Genomic DNA, 24,893 nt, shown 5'->3' on the forward strand with positions numbered 1-24,893 from the left:
CCAATCGTTCCAAGTTTGATGCTCGAGTATTTTCCAAACCACCAACTCCTACCAAAGGAGTAGACTTCGGGGAACCCATGCAAATAGGGGGCCTGAAAGGACCACTAACACAAAAGGAGCGGGAAAGGAGAAAACAGCTGCAATTATGCCTCTATTGCGGAAACTCGGGGCACTTTCTTCGAGACTTTCCGGTGAAACCAGCCAAGAAGGCAGTAGGAGCTGCAATTACCAGGGTCACAAACTCTGAGCAGGGAAACAACCTCGCCCGACAAGAATAGAGGTCCTCTTGCCGAGCGTTAAAACCAGTTCCGTGACCTCGCATTTCGTGATACCTATGGTCCTCATTAGCCCTGAACATCCGGATCGATTACATGCGATTGAAGCTTACGTCGACAGCGGTGCCATCGGCAATTATGTGGATCATGAAATGGTTTTGAGGATGAATCTGACTCTTTGTCCAAAGGCTGTAAAGGACGTCATTACTACGGTGGATGGTACGGAGATAGCCTCCGGACCAGTAACGCATACCACCCAAGAAGTGACGCTAGTAAGTCAAGATGGACACCATGAGAAGATCGTGTTCGATGTGATCAAGGCCCCTCAGTTCCAGATTATTCTAGGAATTCCTTGGTTAGAGAAGCACAATCCTCAGATCGATTGGCGAGCAAGAACGGTTCAGTTTCCAGAATGTGTCTCTACTTGTCACCCTCGACCTGGTGTTGCACTGGCAGCAATTTCCTCGGAGGCTCCCCAGTTACCTCCTGAATACCTAGAATTCCAAGATGTTTTCCGGAAGGATCAGGCTAACTCTCTACCTCCTCATAGGTCTTATGACTGCCAGATAGACCTGATACCTGGATCTACTCCTCCTTGTAGTAGAATTTATGCCCTCACCGAGCCTGAGAATCCTCACCTCCGACAATACCTGGATCAATACCTAGCGAATGGGTTTATTCCCCCTTCCAAGTCCCCTGCTTCCTCAGCTTTGTTCTTCGTTCCAAAAAAAGAAGGGGACCTTAGAACTTGTATAGATTATCGCGCCCTGAACCAGATCACCGTTAAAAATAGATATCCGTTACCTTTGATCCCTGAACTCCTGGACCAAGTCAGAAAAGCATGCATATATACAAAGCTGGATCTTAGAGGAGCCTACCACTTGGTACGAGTGAAAGAGGGCGATGAATGGTAGACGGCCTTCCGCACCAAGTATGGGCTATTTGAATATCAGGTCATGCCCTTCGGACTTTGCAATGCCCCGGCCGCCTTTCAATATTTTATGAACGATGTCCTCAGAGAGCTCATAGATGTGTGTGTTGTTGTTTACATTGACGACATCCTTGTTTATTCTTCATCGGAAACTGAACATCGGAAACACGTGAAAATGGTCCTCGAGAGATTGCGGCAACACAAACTTTTCGCTAAGTTGGAAAAATGTGTTTTCAACGTGACTGAAGTTGAATTCTTGGGATTCATATTATCACCTAGCGGAGTGCGTATGGATTCAAAGAAGGTCGATGCAATTCTCAAATGGCCATCGCCATCCTCTGTAAAAGGTGTTCAAAGCATGTTAGGCTTCGCTGACTTTTACCGCAGGTTTATCCCCGAATTCTCTCGAATAGTCCAGCCCATCACCGCCTTGTTAAAGAAAAACAAACGTTTTGAATGGTCTACCGAGGCGGAACAAGCTTTCCAGGATTTGAAGACTAGATTTATCTCTGCACCGATCTTAAAACATCCTCGCCCAGAACTCCCCTACATCGTTGAAACTGATGCTTCGAGCCTTGCCATGGGGGCAGTTCTATCACAAAAGGATCCAGTAACCAATCGGTTGCATCCCGTGGCATTTTGGTCCCGCAAATTCTCGCCTCCTGAAATCAATTACACTATTACTGATAAGGAACTTCTAGCTATCAAGTCCGCCTTTAAGGCTTGGCGGCATTATCTTCTGGGGGCCCGACACACCGTTACTGTGATTACAGATCACCAAAACCTGCAATATTTGAAAACTGCAAAAGCTCAATCCTCTAGGCAACTCCGTTGGGCACTATTCTTTGCCGAGTTTGACTTCATAATTACCTATCGACCTGGTACAAAAAACGGTAAAGCTGATGCCCTTTCTCGGATGGGAGTGGAAGAACATTTGATCAATCCTAAACCTGTACCTATCATTCCCGAACAAAGAATTCTAGGTGTAATCGCCACACAATCCATAGAGGAAGTTAAGGATAAAGCCAGGCTACTGGTAACTCCAGCAGACATACAGAATTGGCATCTGCAGGGAAAGGACTTTACGGTGAAGGACAACCTATTATATTTCCAAGAACGGTTATACCTGCCCAGCACAGATTTACAGAAAAAGGTAATCTCTTGTTATCACGATTCTTTAATGGAAGGACATCCCGGTATGACCAAGACCTCGGAAAAGATCAAGCGCTACTTCTGGTGGTCGTCTTGGAAAAAAGATATCAGAGACTTTATAATGTCCTGTGGAGTATGCGCCCAAAACCAGAGTCAAAAGGAAAAACCAGCCGGCCTCTTACGCCCTATTGACATCCCGCCTCGCCCTTGGCATACGCTTTCTATGGACTTCATCACCGATCTACCTCCATGCTCCGGATACAATACGATCCTAGTAATCGTGGACCTATTCTCCAAGATGGCGCATTTCATTCCACTCAAAGGCTTACCAACAGCAGCCACTCTGGCCCGAGAATTTCTCGAAAACATCGTCCGACTGCACGGTTTTCCTTCAGTTCTAATTTCGGATCGAGGTAGTCAATTTATTTCTCATTTTTGGCGAAGTTGCTGTCGGTCGGCTCAAATTGATGTGAGACTTTCGACCAGCCACCACCCTCAAACCGACGAACAAACCGAGAGGACCAATCAAACTCTGGAACAGTATTTGCGCTGCATGCTACAACAAACTGAAAAAACTTGGAAAGATATCCTTTGGATAGCCGAATATGCCTACAATAACTCTGTCCACTCGGGAACTGGGAAGACCCCGTTTTTTCTGTTATACGGTAGTCAGCCTCGAACCTCTGAGTTGGATCCACTCCAAGATTTTGGAACACCAGCAGTAGACCACCTGCATTTCTACAATCACCCAAGCCTTTAAGGAAGCCGTTACGCACCTTCAAAGGGCTAAAGAACAATAAAAGAAAGGAGCAGACCAACATCGGAAGGAAGCCCCCCAATATCAAGTAGATCAAGTCTGGTTATCCACCAAATATCTACCTCTAAAAGGACAACGCACATTCAACCCAAGATACCTTGGTCCCTATTCCATCACTACCATAGTAAATCCAGTAGCGGTCAAGTTGGACTTGCCCCCTCACATGAAGATACATCCGGTCTTCCACGTCTCTCTATTAAAACCTGTGCAACCTCAAACCCGACTAACTACATCTCCAAAACCTATTCTAGTTGATGGAGAACTCGAGTTTGAAGTCAAAAGCATCCTGGATTCCAAGATCTCCAAATCTAAACTATTTTACCTGATTGACTGGAAAGGCTACGGTCCTCAAGAAAGATCCTGAGAACCTGCAGAATATGTCCACGCGCCTCGTCTAATCAAAAGATTTCATCGAACATTTCCTAAAAAGCCCAAACCCCCGGAGAAGCCCGGTTTGGGAGGGGCCTTGAGGGGGGGTGCTGTCATGATCTCTGCTTCCAAAAGATCAGGACTTGCCCGACTCCCTTGGAAGCAGACCCATAACCCCGGTTCCGAGTGCCAGCCAGTCCCAATTGGGACCTTTTGGACCCTGTCCTGGCGCCAGTGGCACCAGGCTCATAAAGATGCCCAGTCCCAGCGCTGGAAGCGCCGGGCTCATAATGCTTAGGTGGACTTACCTGCAGCAGACCATGCTGCTTACTTACCTGCCAGTTGAACCCCTGATCCTCTTCTGTTTGGGACTACTTTTCCTGTTGGATGGGGCAGGAGCCACTCCCTAGGTTCAGAACACTGGAACTCTTCTGGAAAGCAGGAACTCTTTTCTTACCTAGGTGTGGCTGTGGAAGGAGACACCTAAGCACTACAGGAGGCTATTTAAACCACACCCAATGGATGAATCATGCTTTGCGTTATTCTGCATTCTCTGCAGCAGAACGCTCATCGTGTCTTCTGCTTCTGATCCTGGGCCTAAGGGAACAAAGGCTTACCATCCTGGAATCCAGTCTTCAGCAGCACCTGTAAAGACAAAGAAAGAACAGGTTAGCACTACGGTCTTCAGTGGCAGCGCATCCCTTACCTGGTCCATCGGCTGTCACCAACGCCTCGCGCTGCATTCCGGCATCTGAAAGACAAAGGCTTACCAGCTCTTCGCACGCTCCGGAGGCCTTCGCCGCTGCATCCCGCATCTGAAAGACAAAAGAAGGTGCGTTTAAAGACATTGGGCAACTTTATTACTCACGTGCCATTACTCCTTCCCACGCCGAATCCAGTGGGTATTCCAGCACCCTTCAGCTTCTCTAAAGGTTCCGAACTTGTACCTGCAAGATAAAAGGGACAGTTAGTGCGCATCGTGAAGCAGGCTACAAGCGCTTACTTACGTGCTTCCAGGCGCTTCTATTCCTCACGCGGGTTTGATCCTCAACTCTCATCAGCCCGCCAATCCGCCATCGCCGGAACCCTGCAAAACAAAGGATATCATTACAAAAGACTTTTAAGACATTTGAAGTGCCCAGAATTTACAGTTCGTGCAGTTAACGACGGACAGCAGTCCTCTGAGGTCAAGAGGCCTGCACCCTTATCCAGTGAAGAAACTGGTTACGGCACACTGCCCCGAGGCAGATGGAGAGCTCGGCGTTCACTTACCTAAGGTGAGGGCGTTAACCTTTGGGGTTCTACAGGAGAAGAGAAAGGGAAGAGGAGAGAGGCACCCAATAACCCCAGTTCATTAATCCCATATTTTCTATCTGCAGACATCTTACTCTTCGAGTCAGCCATACAGTGCACAGAGGTCCAGCCCAAAAAGCCAACCGTGTGTTACACATCACCTTTGAAGATACGGCATTCACCCAGTCAAGACCGGAGCCTCTGCGGGAATCAGGTGAGCGTTACACATGTCAGGTAAACAGTGCAGGTGTTAGTTCGTTGTCTGTTACAGTGTAGGAAAGTGTTTGTGTTGGAAAAGAGGGGGTATAACTTCTGAATATCCTACAGGGCAGGTTGGGGAAAAGGTGCTACAGGGAAGGGGGTACTGCATCTCACCTGTCGGTGTCCCACTTCCACTCCCCGAGGACCCCCCATCCAGGTGATCCTCCCGCCCTGTCCCCCCCTGGAACTGGATCCAATCACAATGGCCGTGTCCTGGCCACCTGGATGACAGATCGCCGGGGACTAGCGGGTGAGACACTTTGAGGTTTCTCACAATACCCAGGAGCTGCTTTTAGCTCCTGCTGACCCAACCTTAATTTCGAGACCTGAACAGGCGATGGTGAAGCAGTATATATGGAAATAACCGTGGCTGAATAAAAAGCAGAGAGCAAGACTCATATAATGAAATGTGATCATAAGAGGTACAGTGAACGCCTTGGACCTGGTTTCACAAAGGAAAGATCTGATTTATTTTCTTCACAATTTACTAGTGCAAGGGAATAGTCATTTCACACCAGCTGTAGCAGATAAATCGTTCGACAACTGGTACAGGGGAGGGTGCAGGACACCTGGAGACGTTTTCATGCCAAACAGAATGAAGTCTTGTGTCCAGTGCAAGCCGGGTTTTGACCTCAAATAAGAGGACAGGTATAGATAACAGCTAAGAAACTGAGTTAATTACCCCATGAATAAGAAAGAGGTGACTCTAAAACGATTTTGCCTGTGGAGAACAATGCAGGAAACTGGGGGCTTGAGGGGTTTAATATGGGAACTGTATGCATGCTTGATGAACACTAATAAAGATGAAGAGTGGATGCACCAGAAAATGTGGAGGGAAGAATTCAACTGTAATATCCTAAAAGATAGGTGAGATAAAATATTTAGATTGAGTTGGAAAAGATCAATTTGCACACAGCATACCAAAATGCAAGTTAAGATAATGCATATATGGTATTAAACCCCTGATAGACTGCATATGCTCAACTAAGAGAGAAGTGACCGATGTTCGAGAAACTGTGGAGAAAGAGTTTCTCTGACAAACACTATGGGGGATTGCCCAAATCTGAGAGTGTTGTCTTGAAATAAGATCTATGAGCGGAACAGCAGGTTGCACGTAACCCACAGGCCACTTAGGGACTAAAACATGTAAATAGAAAGAAAGTTCCTATGGGATCAATATACAACACACAATGGCTACAACACTGTTTTGATGGAAAAATACATCCATACAGTTATTTAAATAGACCGCATGGCAGCAAGAAAAAGAAAATATGTACAATCGTCACGCAAAAATCAAGCATTAGTAGACCTAGAATACAGTTGAATATTCAAAGCATTTGTTGGCATGAACATACCATCACCCCCCCTCCAAAAAAGTACATAACAATATTTTAGTGGACATGCATAGAAAAAGTCAAACATACATGAAGACGGTTGAATCTTTCTATTCATACATCACACTTGTGCGCTAACAAGCATAGAGAAAATTCTTCTTCATGAGTAACTATTTTGTTATCTCTACAAGGAAATGCAAATGGACTTCTATTTAAACTGAAATATGTCCTAAATAGTTGCATGGAAATGGCCAACCAGTTTCAGCGTGTGCTGTAATATGTTATAACACGTCTTTGTCAGGGTGTAACTGAAATGTATAGAATAAACAATGAAGAAACTTAGTTACGCTACAATGTCGGTCTACTTTTCAAAAAGTGTAAGTATTAAATCCATACAATACTCACAGTCCTTCAGAATCAGCCAATGGAATGCTAACCTGGGGGGAAAACAGTGGGAAAACTAACCTTATCAAAGTGTTTCCACAATCGGTTATAAAAACCCTCACCTAAAGTGTGCCACCACCTAAGATACTCACAGAGATGGCTGAATGCTGAAGTCTAAAAAAGCTGGGAATAATCAACCAATGAATAATATATCCACACCACAAATAATCACTATGGTATAAGAAATTAAAAAGCATCTACTTTTAAGATCTGTTTGAAGTCGAGGCTAAGAATTAAGCCACCTTTGATCTTTCCCAGACAAACCATTACACATTAAGGGGAGTCTAAGCACCTTACAAATAGTCTGCAACCCAAAGGAAAACCTAAAGTTACCCAATGGTCTCACAGCAACAAAGGAGAGCATAAATGTCTCTTCATAGCAATTAAAGGCAAAGAGTTTATTGACGAAACAAAATCTACAGTTGCCTCAAACACACTGACAGAGGTCCTTATGTAGAAAATACCTCTGTATAAAAACCATAATAGGAACTAGTACCCCCTTACCTTTCGGCAGGGCCATGCGGAATTTAAAGACTATATACACTACACAGCAGTCCATGACCGAAATGATCCGTGCTGCTTGCTTTCGAATGGGGAGTGCTTCTGAAATTGCATTGTGCAGCCCATACACCATATCCAATGTGAGATATTTGGCATGGAATTGGAAATGGGAAACTTTTTCAGTAGAGCTCAGGACAAGTACATAAAACAGGTTACAGGAGAAATGTGTAATATGTCCCATCCTTCATCCTTTTAGGAATATCAGAACCAAAAGAGAATGAGAGAGGTTAATACGAGCACCTTAGCAAATTTCGAGGGGATTGGGTTCTCCGACGTATTCCATATCTATGACAGTAATCACCAGAGCTGTGCTGCTTCGGAAAATCTTTCTGCGTCCTGCGTCGATGACGTTGATACGCCGCCCTCGAGGACCTCCTCCGACGGCCGACGTCACTGGATGTTATAAGTAGGACGCACAACGCCCGTAGCCTCAGTTCTGTTTTTTCCGCGAACGTGTTCACTTCGGAGATCTCGGCGCGCCTCGACTCTTTGGAGTTGCTGTTCTTTCGGTTCTTCGAACCTGTTCATTTTGTGTAAAGTATTATCGGCTTCCTCGCGTCCAGGCTTCAAGAAGTGTGGGGACTGCGGGTCCAAGATGTCGGTGACGGACTCGCATGACGCCTGCCTCTGGTGCCTCGGGGAGGCCCACGACACGAATGATTGTGTCGACTGTCAGTCGCTTACATCCAGGGCCTTGCGCGAACGTAAGAAGGAGCTGTCGGTCGGTAAGGTGTCCAAGCCCCGGAAGGCGAGGTCCACTGGGCTTTCGACGGACGATTTGAGGGGCGACTCTCCGCATCGTAGTCGTAAGTCCAGGGGGTCTCGGTCCCGGAGTGGGTCCCGCCACTCCTCTGCCTCTTCGAGGTACTCCCGGAAGCGCCGTCATTGGTTGCCTTCCCCGTCCTCATCCGAGGACTCCGCCCGTCGGCGGGTTTCTTATCCCACCAAGCGTTCGTCTCCGGAGGAGTGGGCTTCCTTCGGGAAGAGAATGTTGGCGATTCTTGAATCGGAGGGCTCCGGTCCGTCCGCGCCTCCGAGAGGGGTCGGTCATGACCATACTGGAGACACCGCTCGTACGCCTTCCGGCTCGGGTGGTCGGCACGATTCGCGGGAGAGGTCCCGCTCGGACAAGGGTAATCGTTCCAGTCATGCCCGTTCCAGGTCCCGGTCCTCGACGCGCTCGAGCCCGTGTGCACCTGTGCAGTCTTCGAAGAAGACATCGACGCCGGTGGCGCCGAGGTCGTTGACAGACTCTCTCGAGGGTCTGCCTCCGAGAAGGCCGTCGACGCCTTCGGCGCCCAGGATGTCGAAGGACATGCTCGGGGCTCTGCCCTCAAGGCCTGTGTCGAAGCCATCGATGTTGTCGGCGCTGCGCTCAACGTCGACGCCGTTTCCCTAGACGCCTTTCGATTCTGTGGTGTCGGAGGTACCTCGTGGCATGGGTTGACCCCCTAGAAAGGCTCTGGCCAAGGCAAAACCTGTCTTTCTCCCCTATTCAATTCCCACTTTCCAGCCTATGGATTATCCTTTCCGAGGTGGAAGAGGGTTCTGAAGATGGGTTGGTTCCGGACACGGTACCAGATGATTCTTTCTGGTCATAGCCAGATTGAGGACTTACGTCAGTCACTGCATGGTGCCAGTGGTCTGGACACCTCTCCGGAGGTGGAGTTCTGTAGGCCTGAGCATGGCACCCATGCCCAGTCATCGTACCGGCGCCTTATGTCGAGGGTCACAGACTACTTGGGGTAGTTGGCGCCCCCAGTGGATTTTGTGCAGGATGACCTGAGGGTTATCCTCGGTCAAGGTCCACCCACTGACCCGGTACTGCCATTCCCTATGGCTCTGCAAAGAAGGGTGGCAGTGGCTTGGACTGCTCCGGTGAGTCTCCCGGCAGTGGGCGAGTCTTTGCCACGAAAATACCGCCCAGCCAGTAGTGACCCCTGCTACTTGACCACGCACCCCACTCGGGGGAGTTTGGTGGTGCAGGCGGCTACGGCCCCAGCTAAGCAGGCGTCGTATCCTACCATCCCTCCTGATAGGGGTGACAAGCGTTTTGATGGCTGGGTGAAGAAAGTGTTTTCTTCAGGGGGTATGGCGCTTCAGGCAGCCAACTCCTTATGTGCCTTGTCTCGTTTCACGCACACTCTGTGGAACTGTATTGCCTTAGCGGCTGAACATATTCCCGAAGGGGACGAACGGGATGGTTTTCTTGCTAATATTCAGGATGGCAAGGATGACATGTGTGAGTCTGTTCAGTCGGGTTTGGACATGGCAGACTGTGTCAGCCGGTCCATGGCGGCGAGCACCGTGTTACCCAGGTTTGCGTGGTTGCGGAAGTTGAGGTTTGCTTCTGATGTGTAAGCCAGGCTCCTTAACATGCCCTTTGATGGTGAACATCTTTTTGGCAGCAATGCTGACGAGAGCCTTGACAGGTTGCAGACCTCCAAAGCTGCAGCGAAGTCGCTGCAGTCTGCCAACCTCGGCCTTTTCGTCCTAGGGGACAGCAGTGGAGGGGGGGTTCATTTCGTTATTACTCATCCTTTGGTAAAGCGAGAGGAGCTGCAAGTCGAAGCGGCCCCCGTAACAGTGCCAGAGGTGGAAAACAACGTACTCGGGGTGCCAAGGCCGCTCGAGCTGTTGCCTCTTTGCCCTCAGGCAATGCCGCAGCTGCTTCAGCTCAGTTATGAGGCCATGTCCCATGGTTCGCCCGTTGGGGGAAGGCTGGCTCAGCATCTTGCTGAGTGGCGCGCCATTACTTCAGATGTGTGGGTTCTGGAGATCATTACCCACGGCTACTGTCTTCCTTTCTGGCAGAGGCCTCAAGACAATCCACCAGGGAATCTCTTTGAAGAGTCCGGATCCGCTCCTTGCGCAGGAAATTCAATCCCTGCTGGAGAAAGGCGCCATAGAACTGGTGCCTGTAGCGGAGAGCTACAAGGGATGGTATTCCCCTTATTTTTTGATTTCCAAGAAAGACGGGGGGGGGGGGGGATTGAGACCCATCATGGACTTGCACCGTTTGAACAAACTCCTCAGGAAGGACAAGTTCAAGATGGTTACTCTCTCTCTCAAGTCCTCCAGGCCCTTCAACTTCAGGACTGGTTGGTGTCTCTCCACCTCAAGGACGCTTATTTTCATGTGCCGATACATCCAAAGCACAAGAAGTACCTGAGGTTCGCGGTTGGCGACTAACACTTTCAGTTTGGGTCCTGCCGTTCGGATTGACCTCCGCCCCGAGAGTCTTCACCAAGCTCATGGTAGTGGTGGCAGCGCACCTCAGGAAAGAGGGGGATTCACATCTACCCCTACCTGGACGATTGGGCGATCAGGGCGCGCTCTCCCGAGCAAGTCCTAGATCTGTCTGTCACCTGCCACTCCCTCCACAAGCTGGGCCTCTGCCTCAACTTAAAGAAGTCCCATTTGACACCTACTCAGAGGCTCCAGTACATTGGAGCAGTGCTCGACACGTCCCTGGGGCAGTGTTTTCCTCCCCTTGTGAGGGCTTATCACATTCAGCAAATGGTGCACAAGTTTCAGCTTGCCCAGAGTCTCCCAGCGCTCGAGTTCTTGAGATTGCTCGGCCTCATGGCATCCTGCATTCTTCTGGTGCCGGAGGCCAGGTTGCGGATGAGATCTGTGCAATGGGCACTCAAGCTCCAGTGGTGTCAGTCCTCCGGCAGGTTGTCGGACCCTGTTCAGGTGCCGCCCTCGGTCGCCCAGGACCTTCTGTGGTGGGCCGTCGAAGACAATCTGATGAAGGGGGCCCCATTTTGGCTACCCTGGCCGGAGGTGACGATCGTGACGGACGCATCCCTCACGGGATGGGGAGCTCATGCCAACGAGTTGACAGTCAGCGGTCGTTGGTGTCCGTCGGAGTCCAGACTCCATATCAATCTGTTGGAGCTGAGGGCCGTCAGGCTAGCCCTAAAGGCTTTTCTGCCGACTGTGCGAGGGAAGAATGTCCTGATCCTGACGGACAACACGGTGGCCATGCACTACCTCAACAAAAAGGGGGGGCATGGTCACTTCCTCTGTGCAGGGAGGCGATGCATGTCATGATCACTGCTTCCAAGGAGTCAGGACCAGCCCAACGTCCTTGGAAGCAGGCCCCTAACCGTTATCTTAGGCACCAGCCGGTCCCCACTGGGACCTTTTGGACCTTGTCCTGGCGCCGGTGGCACCAGGCTCATCAAAGCCATCGGTCCCGGCACTGGAAGCGCCGGGCTCATAATATGTATGAAGATGCTTGGGTGGACTTACCTGCAGCAGACCATGCTGCTTACTTACCAGCCACATAGGAATCCTCTGTGAACAGGAACTACTTTCTTACCTGGGTGGGGCAAGCTCCACTCCCTGGATACAACACGGGAACTCTTCTGGAACTGGAACTCTTTTCTTACCTAGGCGGGGCCGTGGAGGAAGGCGCCTCATCACTCCAAGGCTATTTAAACCACACCCGATTGAACAAACGTGCTTCGCGTTATTCTGCATCTGCAGCAGAACGCTCACCGAGTCTGTTCCAGCCTTTCTTCCTTCCGATCCTGAACCTGCAAGAACAATACTTACCACTCCTGTATCCAGTATTCAGCAGCACCTGCAAAGACAAGAAACAACAGGTTAGCGGGGCAACCTTTACACGCAGCGCTTTCCTCACCTGATCCATCGGCAGCGAACATTTATTCACTCTGCACCTCCGCCTGTGAAGACAAAAGCATTGTTATTACTTACCGGCACTCCGCGAATTCCGGATTTCTTCAACGCTGCAACCCAGCATCTGAAAGACAAACGAAGAGACATTAGACAGGTATTTACTCACGTTCATCGCACTCGCCACAATAGAACGCCTGCAAATACTCCAGCGTTTTCCAGCATCTCTTCAGCACGAACTCACAGCTGCAAGGGAAAGAGACAGTTAGAACGCTTGCATTTACTTACGCATTTCCAAGCGCTTCATTCCAAGGTTCTGGCTCCAACTTCGGCTCTCTTCACACCATCTCCTATCTCAAGAGCCCTGCAAGACAAATAGGAAAAAGCATTATACAGAGTCCTGTTCTATATTAACGTGCCCACGCACCTAAAGACTATAAGGACTAAAAAGGTGTCCAGAAACTCACCGCTCGTGCAGTTAACGACGGTAGCGATCCTCTGATGTCAAGAGGCCTATGTTTCACCAGTGAAGGAACTGGCAACGGCACCCTGCACCAGACGCAGATGGAGAGTCCAGCATTCACCTATCTAAGGTGAGCACGTTGACCTGGGGGCTCTACGGAGAAGCTAGGAAGAGAGAGAGGGACATTCAACAACCCAGATCATTAACCCCCATATTCTTTCACTTGCAGAAATCTCACTCTTCGAGTTCGACACAGTGCGAAGAGGTTCGGCCCCAGAAGCAAATCGAGTCCTGCACATCACTTTTCGGGTCACAGACACCTTCCTGCCAAGACCAGCGCCTCCGTGGGAATCAGGTGAGCGTTACAATGCAGCTCTGGTTCTGGGCAATCCAGCAGCAAGTTTCGATCTCGGCAATTCATCTGGCCGGAGGCGAAAACGAGACGGCGGACGCTCTGAGCAGGCAGAGCGTGATCTCTCACGAGTGGGAGTTGGCTCAGGAGATTCTCCTGGATCTCTTCGCCTCCAGTGTCAACCGGAAGTGCGAGAGGTTCTGCTCGCGGGAATTTCCTCCAAAAGGAGCCTTAGGAGACGCGTTCGTGGTGGAGTGGTCACTGCTGTATGCGTTTCCTCCAGTCCCCGTCATCCCGCAGGTACTGCAGAGGTTCGGTTCCCGGATGATCCTCATTGCTCCGGCGTGGGCCCGGAGGACGTGGTACCCGGACCTTCTCGACTTGTCCATCTGCCCTCCACGTTGTCTTCCCTACCGAGGCGATCTGCTCTCACGGGGAGCGGGGGGGGGGTTCAGGTTCTCCATCCAGAGGTCAGATCCCTCAACCTTCACGCTTGGTTTCTGAAAGGTTGTGGTATAAGGATTGGGACCTCCCTGAAGACGTGATGGAGGTGTTGCTCTCGGCAAGACAGCCAGCAACAAAGTCCCTGTACCGTTGCCGCAAGTTATGCGACTGGTGCAGGGTTAAGAATGTGGATCCTTTTGCATGTGACATTCCCATGGTTCTGACTTTTTGCTTTCTTTTGACCCCCAGGGGCTTGCAATTGGGTACCCTTAAAGGTTACCTGGCGGCGCTGTCCTTATTTAAGCGCTCGTCTGAAGAGTGTTCCTATTTTAAAATTCCTTTAATTTCTCAGTTTCTGAAAGGGCTCACTAATGTGTTTCCTCCGTCACCTTTCCAGGTGCCCGTTTGGGATTTGAACCTTGTTCTCAAGTTTCTGATGGGTGCTCCGTTTGAGCTTTTGCATTCATGCCCTTTGAGACTGTTAACTCTTAAAACTGTATTTTTGGTTGCGGTCACTTACGCTCGCAGAGTGAGTGAGTTACAGGCACTTTCAGTTCAGCCACCCTTCACTGTGTTTCATAAGGACAGGGTTGTCCTTAGAGTTTGTCCTTCCTTTCTTCCGATGGTGTTGTCGGAATTTAATTTAGGCCAGAAGGTTGTTCTTCCAGCGTTTTATCCTCCTCCACATCCTGGTAAGGAAGAGGAGAGGCTCCATAGGCTTGATCCTAGGGGAGCGTTACTCTTTTATATTTCACGCATGTCCCAGGTCAGAGTGGACGATCAACTCTTCATTGGTTACGCTGAAAAGCGTTTGGGACAAGCTGTGATGAAACAGACTTTGTCTCGCTGGATTATTCTGGCTATTTCTGACTGTTACTGCTTGGCGGGTAAGGACCCACCGGTCGGCTTGCGGGCCCATTCTACCAGGGGTATGGCTGCCTCTACTGCCCTACAGAAGGGTGTTCCTATTTGTAACATCGGTGGTGCAGCCACCTGGGCTTCGGTACATACTTTTGTACGTCACTACTCCCTTGATTCCATTCGTGGGCAGGATCTGGCCTTTGGCAAGGCGGTCCTTTGCCCCGCAATTTGATTGGGCATTCTAAATTTCTGTATTATAAATTCTTTTTCCACCTCCTTGCATTGGTACTGCTTTGGGAGTCTGTCATAGATATGGAATACGTAGGAGGACCCAATCCCCTCGAAGAACAAGTTACTCTTACCTGGTAACGTTCTTTCGATGGGATGGTCAGACGACGTATTCCATATCGCTCCCTCCCTGCCTTCCCCGCTACAGAATTTCTTATGCGATTGCAGCTTATGTTTCCGCAAGGCTTTGTGTGGTCAGACTGGCAGAAGACTGGTGCCAGACGTTCTGGGAAAAAACTACAACTGAAGCTACAGGTGTCGTGTGTCCTACTTATAACATCCAGTGATGTCGGCCGTCGGAGGCGGTCCTCGAGGGCGGCGTATCGACGTCATTGACACAGGACGCAGACGCCCAAAGATTTTCCGAAGCAGCACAGCACAGCTACTGTCATAGATATGGAATACGTCGTCGGACCATCCCATCGAAAGAACATATGCAGGTAAGAGAGTAACTTGTTCTTTGGCTCTATGATCAGTTTGGTTATTATAGTGATGTGGGTAAACCAGAGGGCCCATCAACCGGCCTCTGGATAAAGCAACGAATTGAAATAATTGCCATGGAAAAGCTCACATCCCGAATCACGGGGAATGTATATATGTTTAGTGAGACGTGGGAACCTTTGATGCAATACATACATAAATCACCTTCGAAGCACACCCAACCTAGCAATCTATGCTCCATTAGTGAACTTATGAACATACAAGGGCACTCACTAACAAAGCTCAAAACACTATGTCCCCCTGCAACTTGTTACATACAAATGAGACAGAGGGTCGGGGAAGAAGGAAACCTATACCAGTGAATTGTACAACATATTGCTTTTTAAGAGATGTAAGTTTGACTATATAATATGCTGAATAAAGAGAGTTGTTAATAAAAGACTACATTAAACATTAAATGGGGCACGTTCTACTGTTTTGATTCAGTATATTTTATTTGTTAAAACTGCCTTGTTCATAAATACAATACCACATATGTGTTTGCAGTACAAAAGCATTTACATGCTTGCCTTAGCAACAGGGCATGATAACTTGATTTACAAATTGAAATGCATTAGTCTTGCAAAACAAACACAAATGGGCACTATGGCCAAGGCATGGCTTGAATTGAAGTATTCACATGAAGGTGTCAGGCCATTTACTAGACACACGATGAGACGTCAGGAGCCGGAAGGAAGTGCTCCCCACCCCCTAGGAGGATACGCAACGCATCCATTGTAAGTCTTGAAATGGACACCCTCACAGGAGACATGGGCACTTAAAAGCATGTCCCTCCAAAGAAGTGATGAATGGCACCTTGACACAGGAGCTAGAGAGGAGAGAGAATGTTCAACCTTCCCCGTCGGCTAAATCCCCTTAATTACAGTGGTATTACCTGCATCAGCTCAAGGTCTTAGTAGAACCACCATTCTCAAAGTTCCTGGATAACCAGGTATTGTTGATCCACAAGGATGCTGGTAGCCAAATGACCCTGTTAATGTTCCCAGGATATGCAAGCCCTAGTTGTCTTGGTTATGTCACCAGAGACCAGGGGTTTCAGTGGGGCTTCTAGGGTAGCAAGGAACAAGAATCCAGGTAGCAGCCATCTCATTGGCTCCACTGGGAAATGCAATAAAAAAAAATATGCAGGACTCGTTACTGGCCGGGGTCCTCCTTTCACAGAAATATCTGAAATAGTCAGGTCCTGAATAAAGTTTACAGACTTGAGTTGGTTTGCCAGATCACTGTCCTGTGTATCTTGCGCATTATTGTAGACGGCTTCTAGGTACATAACTGGTGACATTAGCGCGCCACTTGTGGCACTGTACTAGACTTGACGACAACATTGGCTCCTTTGAAGCCCTCCTGCCACTTTCCACTCTCCCTGATGGACACAGTCCCCTTCCATCTCATCTACAGACCACCCAAGCCCAACGCAGACTTCGACCTGGTCGCCACCATGTCCCTCACGCATACCAACATCATCTTCCTAGGCGACTTCAACCTCCCAGGCAACAAGGACTCCAAATCAATGAAGGAAGCGCTCCTCAGCCTTCTCAACACTCCCGGCCTCACACAGCACTTGAACGACCCAACACACAAGAAAAGTAACGTTAATCTACTAGGTATTTTTTCAGGCAGATACCGTCTAAAAGTAAAATTGTGAGAAATTCCTGGTTAGTGAGAATGCTATGCTTATATAGCCTGTGTTAAAGAACTTCCTGCTGTGGGTAGCATTGCTCTTGTTTTTCCCACTGCCCTGAGTTTCATAACTTTGGGAGTCTTTCACTTTGGGAATATGTGGGAGGAAGGCATCCATTTGAAGAGTATGTTACTTACCTTTGATAATGGTCTTTCTGCTGGATATGTCACGAGGAGACGAAGAGTACTGAATATGGTTAGGGAATGTACACAAGATTACGCAGTGAGTAACTATGTCTCAAACCATTTACACTCTGGTCGTACATGCATGTTAACACCCAGAATGTGCCAGTAGAATGTGATAAAAATATATGAAAAGGAATGTGGAGAAAGGACTTAGAAGCTCCTTATGATTACAAGGACAGTCCTAAAGCTACTCGCCCACAATTGCTGTTACAGGAACTGTCCATGCGAAGCCCACATCTGTCAAGGTCTGTGAGCTGACACTATTAATGGTTATTATATAAGGTAACTTGAAGACGATACTCGAGAGGACAAGAATGTTTGGTTGTCAGCAAAACCCATGAACCCTGCTGCTCAAACAGGGACCCCAAAAGGCTTAAACAGCCACAGTAAGATAGCTTAATACAGAAGACTCTTGACAAGTAGGAATAGTACTAACAGGATAGAAAGGAAAACGGCTGATCAATAAAGTACCACACAAGACATGCAGGGGAAAACCAGGAACAGCCTCCAAGAGGGAGTCATGGGACAGGGGCAGGGAAAATACAATAACTAGTCTGAAAACTCCCCGTTCCCCAGCAAAGGAAGGTAGCGAAAAGGTTACAATAATAGGAGTTCTCTGAATGAGGGGTGACTAGAGACTCAAGTGTATGCTGCCGAACAGAGCAAGGTCAAAGAACTATAGAGCACGGTCCAGCTGGTCTGCACAGAAACAGGACAACATGAAAAGCGCTGACTGCAAAACAGAAGAATCCAGAAAGAGAATTCAGGAAGCAGAAAATACCAACAAGCACACTAAATTCCAAACAAGGGAGCGGCTGCAAGCAGAACACTTCAACAATGACCAGCGCTGGACTAAAGCAAACTGAGACTTTTAAAGCTGACTATCACATGTCACAGTTGTGCTGTTCGCTGGCATCTGCCAGCTACATGTTTCTTATCCTCCACCAAGCCTGGTCCTGTTAGAGTGGAGATTAAGCAGTGGCAAGCCATTCTGGGGAGAATAGTCTTTTCAGTAAAGAAGCATCCTGGCTGGCAAAAACCCAGAATGGATTCGGAAGGAGGGTAAAAAAGTAGAATATATGATGGTAGAGCTCCCAAATCACAACTTTGATGTGAAGGTTTAGAGAGACAGTCCAATAGGGAACTGACCCTAGAGCATCCCCCCCCCCAAGTGACAGGAACGAGAGCGAAGAGAGCGAATCAGGATAGAATAGGTATTGCTTCCAAAGATTCCTCATCTGCCTTCGCATGTTCCCAACATGCAAAATTACTTGAAATTCTTTTTTGGGCCAGTTTTCCTGTTTCTTAGCACGTGTGACGAGGGAAAATAAGGCATAACTGGGGTAATGGGGCATGTGCGGCTGGCTACATATACCAACTACATCCTCTCCGGCACCAAGGTTGCACCGATGCTGTGACTAAGTTTGAGCAGAGCTGCGCAATAGCCCATGGTGGTTTCTGGACCAGTCTGCGCGGAGGATATTTCAGAAGCTAAGGGACGCAGACCGTTTCATTCAGAAAGAACATTACCAAAGACAATGAACTTGTTTGTTTCATTTCTCCATGCACATTTTCATGTGAGGTATCTTAAACATGAATTCAAGGATATCTTTGTCTAGCAATCTGTCTGTTTGGAGACTATAATCAGTCTTTGAGTGCATTGAAGCTCTGATAAAATTTTGCTTTCTGAATCAAAATTAAATGAAATCTGAATTTGAAAAGAGTTTAGCTGAAAACATTTTCTAACTTCAATGTTTTTCTTCTTCACAGATACCCGTCCTACCTGGCTCCTGAGGTTATAGCACAGGGGATCTTCAAACATCGAAATCATATGCACAGTGAGAAGCCATTACCCTCTGGGCCTAAATCTGATGTATGGTCTCTTGGTGTAATATTATTTGAACTTTGTATGGTATGTACCTGTATTTAGCCTCCTATGTATGTGGCTTACAATATTTCATTATTTTCACTTTTGAAATACGACACCTTCAAAAAATAACGAATTGCTTTTCTTTAAAGCAACAATGTATCTATGGTTACTCTTTTGTAGTTCATTTGTTTGTGGTCCACACTAATTGATGCTCATTTGCTCAATTATTTTGTACCTTGCTTACGTCCATATCCTAATGCAGCATGGCTATGCACATCAGTCAGGAAGCCAAGCACATTTAAACATTTGTTTTACAGAGGTATGTGTTTCAGAAGTTATGGAGAACTAGGTCCAATATTGGGTAAATCGTTATAAGATTGCGAACCTTTAAAAGTGTAATAACTATTCACTTAGAAAGTCACATTCGCATAGAGTGTGTGCTGCAGTTCTCAAATGTCTCCACTTAACCTGTCAGTACCTTCAGAGGTAACACATTTCTGCTTCGCTACACTACCATATGAAAGCAGTTCTGTAAGCAGAACTGATCACTTACAGTTGTAGATGGTGTTGGGTGATGTTTTGTCAGGAAGACTTCCTTGAAGATAGGGCAAGTTTTGTTGTAGAGCTGTTTGATGGATATCAGGTTGGTGTGTGGTGATTATTTTAACAGGTGCCTGACATATGATGAGCCACGTCAGGTTACACTACTTTTCCAGAGAACAATTATTTCTTTGGGGAATTATGTCTGTATGTTTCTCTGATTATTATTTCTGGTTTACTACCATCTTTTCTCCATAATAAAACTTAAATAAAATATCACTAGTGGAAACTGTAACATATTATCTAATGGATTCCTTCCTCCCACAGATTTTTCATTTTAGTCATGTCCAAGAAACCAAGTTTACTCATCAATACCGGGTTGTAACCTGTCATAGACCGCTTTACTTTGTCTTCCCAAACAAAGCACAATAACATCTCATCCGACTGTAATGACCTAAACTGCCCTCCAAGGCCCCCACCTTTAGGTTATCAGTCAGATGACTGTGGTATCCTATCCGTGCTGTAGAATGAGAATCGGTGGGATGGGGGGGGGGGGGGTGAGGATGGATTGTGAGGCTGACCGTTGAAAGCAGAGTGAAAAAGGTTGATGGTCACTGGTGGAGCCCTCATATGTCACTGAACAGGAAACCAAATAAAGATATAAAGTTACCCCACCCTTACCATGTTGTCTGCATCACTACAGGCGTGGTGACGAAGGAGTGAGCGTGAGCATGCCACCAGCCAGAGATTTCCCACCCTAAACTCGGTCTTGGTAGAGGTAGGATTGAACAGCGCAACAGCAACCAGGGGAGGACTAGGGGCCGGCACACCGAGCACTGTTCTAACGCTTCAAATTAGTATAGCATTAATGTCAGAAGCATTACAAAAAAGAAAAAAAGGAAGTCAAATGAGGCGAGGAGAGGACTTAATTTTGCAGCCACGCTGCCTGTATGCGTGTGGCCCAGCAACCGATCGCCTGCGAAGAGAGAAACTTTTAACTCATCCACGCCCTTTGGAAGTGTCACTTAGCAGCTGTCTAACAAAGCAACTTTTGTGCCTTTAACTACTTGGGGCATAATGCACTGCCATGTTTGTGCTCCGGGGGTGGGTCTTAGAAAAAAAGGTGGAAGAAGGAGACCATCAAACAAAAATAAATAAATAAAATAAAAAAGGATGAGAGTGTAAATACACTAGGAAAAGGGTGAAGGTTGGACAATATTTACAAACAAGCATTGGCAATGCCAACAGTTTGTGCTTTTGTGAAGGCTTCGGAAGGGCATTTGCCAGGCAGAGCTGTAGTTGTATTAACTGGCCATTGCTGGTAGCAGGTGCAAAATGTTACGAGAAGATGGGCATCTAATAGCAGTGCAGGGCAAATGCCTAATACGTATAAACAAGCCAAAAGGGTTGGCTTTGCCGATGCTGGTTTTTAACAGGACTTCATTGAAGAACAGGCGTAGGGCTTATACATCCAAGTGGCTGAAGACAGACCTAGTTGACATTTTTATTCCACTAGTAGTAGGTTCTCCAATTAAGTCATTAACTCTCAGCAGAATGATTTGAAAGAACAGTGGCAGTGTTTGATGGTAAGGCTTGATTAAACCGTGCTCCAAGAATTCCCAGGAGGTGGTGTTTGGGGCGGGACTGGGTGAAACTGGGTGGGACTGGCTAGGAACTGGTTGGGCATGACCATGGGCACGAAATGGGTGGGTAAATAACCAAAGAACACCTACAAGCTTTGTGTCCCTCCTCATATGCCATTTCTCCCGAACTGTACTCTAATAGTTTCGGCTTATAAGTTTTGCAAGTGACACCTAATAGCCTAAACTAAAAAAGATTATAATATAAAGGAATATATAAATTGGCAATAAAATAGTATACAAAACAAGACAAAATGAATCGCCAACCAACCCTGTAAGATAGGGGAGACAGTACAACAACCTCAGGGACAATGCTACAAAATGTCACAGCTCCAATGATGTTCTTACCTTCACCTGATGAGCTACCCGTCCCATGGAATCGGTGGAAAAAGTCCATAGAGCAATGACAGCTCTGTATATGGAACAAACTATGTGGTTGAGAGAACAAATCATTCATAATGCACTGCTTAGGTACTTCTGGGCAAGGAAATGTGATGGCCTGCCAGACGTAACCACAGATGAGTCCGACAAATTAAATGAGTATGAGAAGTGCATAGCAAAATTAGATAAACATTATGAAGCAAAAGTCAGCGCCATTTGTTAAAAGGTTTACATTTGGTAAATGCACTTAAAGGGAAGGCGAGATGGTGGAAAAATCAGAACTGCATTGAGGGGTCCATCAAAGACCTGCAACTTTGATCCCAAATTGATGAGAGTTTGCATGACCGATTCATGCTAGAATGCAAGGATGGCAAAATAAGAGAACAACTTTGGGCAAAATGCGATCCTTCACTAGAAGAAGTCCTCAGAATAGCGAAAGAAATAGAACACATGATCAAATGTGTCAAAACACAGGAAAAGAAATGAACAAAGATGCAAACAAGGAGAAAGATGAGAGACCTTCAGAAACCAATGCAACAGGGACAAGAACCTCTTCCAGAGTCCTTGGTGGGAACATCAACAAAAGTATTGCACAACCGGTTAGCCACATGAGCAGGTCAAGTAGTGCAAGGAGTATGGATATGATACAGCACATGTGTTGTGCCCCTGGTCATATTAGGGGTAGTCCTATCTGTCCAGCCATAAACATGATATGCAGAAAGTGTAAAAGGAGAGGTCATGTTGCCCGATGTTGTAGAACTCAAAAAATTTATATCGTGGAAGAAATTAATGTAGAACAGGAAGGGACGATCTTTGCAATGGAAGATGAGGAGGAAGATCTTGAACAACCCTAACATACAGTATGCATAAATGAAATACCAATAAACATGATTATAGATTCTGGTACGAAGTACACGCTTCTGCCAAAATGATTATTTGACCAACTGTTTCAGAGTGAAATCTCTAAGAAGTGAACATGAAGCTTGTGCCTTATGGTGAGGCGAAAAATAGAAATTGTAGCATGGTTCCTCCCTGACCTGGTATTCAGAGGCAGGAGAAGGAGAGGTAATTTCTGTTATGATTAAAGGATAGATACATTAAAAGAAACTGGATATAAAATTAAACCCCAATGCAAAAATAGTAGTATTGAGCTGTGCCTTTGTGCCCTCCTGCCCCCTCCGCCGTTTGGCTTTTCTCCTCTCTCATTCCCTGTTCCTCCTGCCCCCCTTGATCTTCTCTTGCCCCCTCTCTCCACTTCTTGCCTTACACCTTGTCCCTCTTTTTCTCCTCCATCTCCGCACCCTTCCTCCCCTCCCCCTCTCCTCTGTCAAATTCTGGCACTGCCCCAATTGCCGTTAGGCATAGTAATCATTAGCCGCATGTCTTTTGCAGCCTTCTTGCCCCCCCTCAATCTTTTTCTCAGCACTTACTATTATCACCTGGCCCTGTGACCACTGGTAATAGCTTGTCTCCCCCCCCCCCTTTTTCCCTTCTTGTCTTATCCTCCCAATCCCTCCCCTTCCCTAGCTTGAACAGTCGTCGGCCTATTTTGGATAGTCACTTGTTTGTTCCTCTCCTTACCCCTTCCATTCCTCTACCCCACATTCCACCCCCCATCTCTTGTCACCCTTGCACTGCAACAATTGTCATCAGGCATAGTAATGTTACTGCTAGTTTTGTCTCATTTCTCCCCCCAACCTCTCCCTTATTGTTCAATGCATTTGTACTATCTGTTATGATTGATAGCTATTTTTTCACATTTGATCTGGTTCAAGGACTTGTAAGAATGTATTTGTTTTCTCCCATGTTCCCTCCCTCCTTGAAGCGCTTTAAAACACAGTGTATAGGCGCTATACAAATAAACAATCAATCTGTCAAAAGCCAACCAATGAAGATACATTCAAAGATGAAGTAGGATGTCTTAAGGGATTTGCGCATCAAATAAGAATAAGGCCAGGTTTGATGCCAATGGTTCATGAAGTGAGGTACAAACCCTTATCAATTAGAGATCAAGTAAAGGATGAACTGTCGAATTGATGTGTATATAGTTTTGGGGAGTTTGAGTTTAAACACGAGCCTACAGGGAATAACCCTAGAATTGTATCTGTATTGCGCAGGCGGATGGGATTTGCGGTGGAGGGAGGGAGATGGGTACTGACGAACCATGGGGGATCTTAAAATAGTGACGTGGAATATCAGGGGACTCAATAGTTATCTAAAAAGGAATAAGGTCATGCTGTATTTGAAGCGACAAAAGATAGATATTGCATTGTTACAAGAGACTCATCTGACACGGGAAAAATTGGAGCTGGTGGGGAGAAAATGGAAAGGTACTGTAGTGGGGTCTTCGTACTCGGTCTATGCTAGGGGAGTGCTGGTCTGGGTGGCGCTGCATGTCCCGTTCCAGCTACTACAGGAAACAGTGGAAACTGAGGCGCGTCTGGTCATAGTGAGAGGGTTGGTAGAGAATAAAGAGGTGTGCATTGTAAACACGTATGCCCCCAATCAAAACACGGCGGAGTACTTTCGGACTATGTGCACCAACCTGAGCTTGTGCGTGGGTAGCGCGGTGATCTGGGGAGGGGATTTTAATTGTGTGCTAAACCCCGAAGTGGACAGATCGGATGACAAGATGGTCAGGCCTGCCCCAGCAGCTAGGGCATTGCAGACATTGCTAGACGACTTCAAATTGGTAGATGTGTGGAGAACAAAACATCCTAATGAGAGGCTATATTCACATTACTCGGCCCCACAGCAGCTGCACACTAGACTTGATTATGTTTTTGCCACACCGGATGTAATGATAGAGATTGTTCACATGGAATATAAAGCGAGGGTCCTGTCGGACCACTCGCCCCTGGTTCTGGAATGGCAATATTGCAGCCCTAGGGCACGGATTCCGACATGGCGCCTCCGTGCGGAGGCGCTTAAAGATCCACTTTTTCGAGAGGATATAACAGATGAGATCATTAACTATTTTGAGGTGAACACAGGCAGTGTTGACTCGGCAGGGACACTGTGGGAGACCTTCAAGGTGGTGATGCGGGGTGTGGCCATCGCTAAATCGAAAGGCTTGCAGGATGGGGTCTTGGCTGACTTACAAAGGGTGGAAGAGGAATTAGAAAGAGTACTAAAAAGGGAAAGCATAGACACCGAGCTGGTGCTTAAACTACAGCAGCAGTGTACGGAATGCTGGGAAAGGTTCTGCAACCTTAATTACAAAAAGTACGTTGAGAGACAACATGCGGGTGGAGATAAAACGGGCCGTCTCTTGGCGTGGCTATACAAGAGTGAAACCCCTAGGCCCCCGATTAGGACAATAACCAGAGAAGATGGGGAGGTGGCAGACACCCAAGAGGGAGTTAATAGGGAATTTGCAGATTATTATAGAGAACTATGAGGACGGAGGAGGAGGCAACCGAGATGAGATGCTGGAAACTCTGCAAGATATAGGATTGCCCAAGATAAGTGCAGAAGAAAGAGAAGAACTAGACGCACCAATTACTTTGGAGGAGTTGGAGGAGGTTGTTAGGCAGCTACCTACTAGTAAGACCCCGGGAGCAGATGGATTACCTAGTGAATTTTATAAAGCGTATGGGGCGG

The 24,893-nt window shown here is 47.2% G+C and overlaps 1 protein-coding gene across 11 annotated transcripts in view; it reads left to right on the forward strand.

Annotated features, from left to right (window-relative positions):
* Nucleotides 1–24,893, forward strand: part of TBCK (TBC1 domain containing kinase) — a 2,754,978-nt gene that overhangs the window by 736,289 nt on the left and 1,993,796 nt on the right. For all 11 annotated transcript variants that reach the window (XM_069630931.1, XM_069630933.1, XM_069630936.1 and 8 more), the window contains one exon: nt 18,630–18,771. In XM_069630931.1, the coding sequence (XP_069487032.1) occupies nt 18,630–18,771 (142 nt within the window). The remainder of the gene's footprint in view (nt 1–18,629; nt 18,772–24,893) is intronic.

This window comes from Ambystoma mexicanum, chromosome 6q (assembly GCF_040938575.1).
Source record: "Ambystoma mexicanum isolate Mex_15411 chromosome 6q, UKY_AmexF1_1, whole genome shotgun sequence".
Taxonomy (NCBI): domain Eukaryota; kingdom Metazoa; phylum Chordata; class Amphibia; order Caudata; family Ambystomatidae; genus Ambystoma; species Ambystoma mexicanum.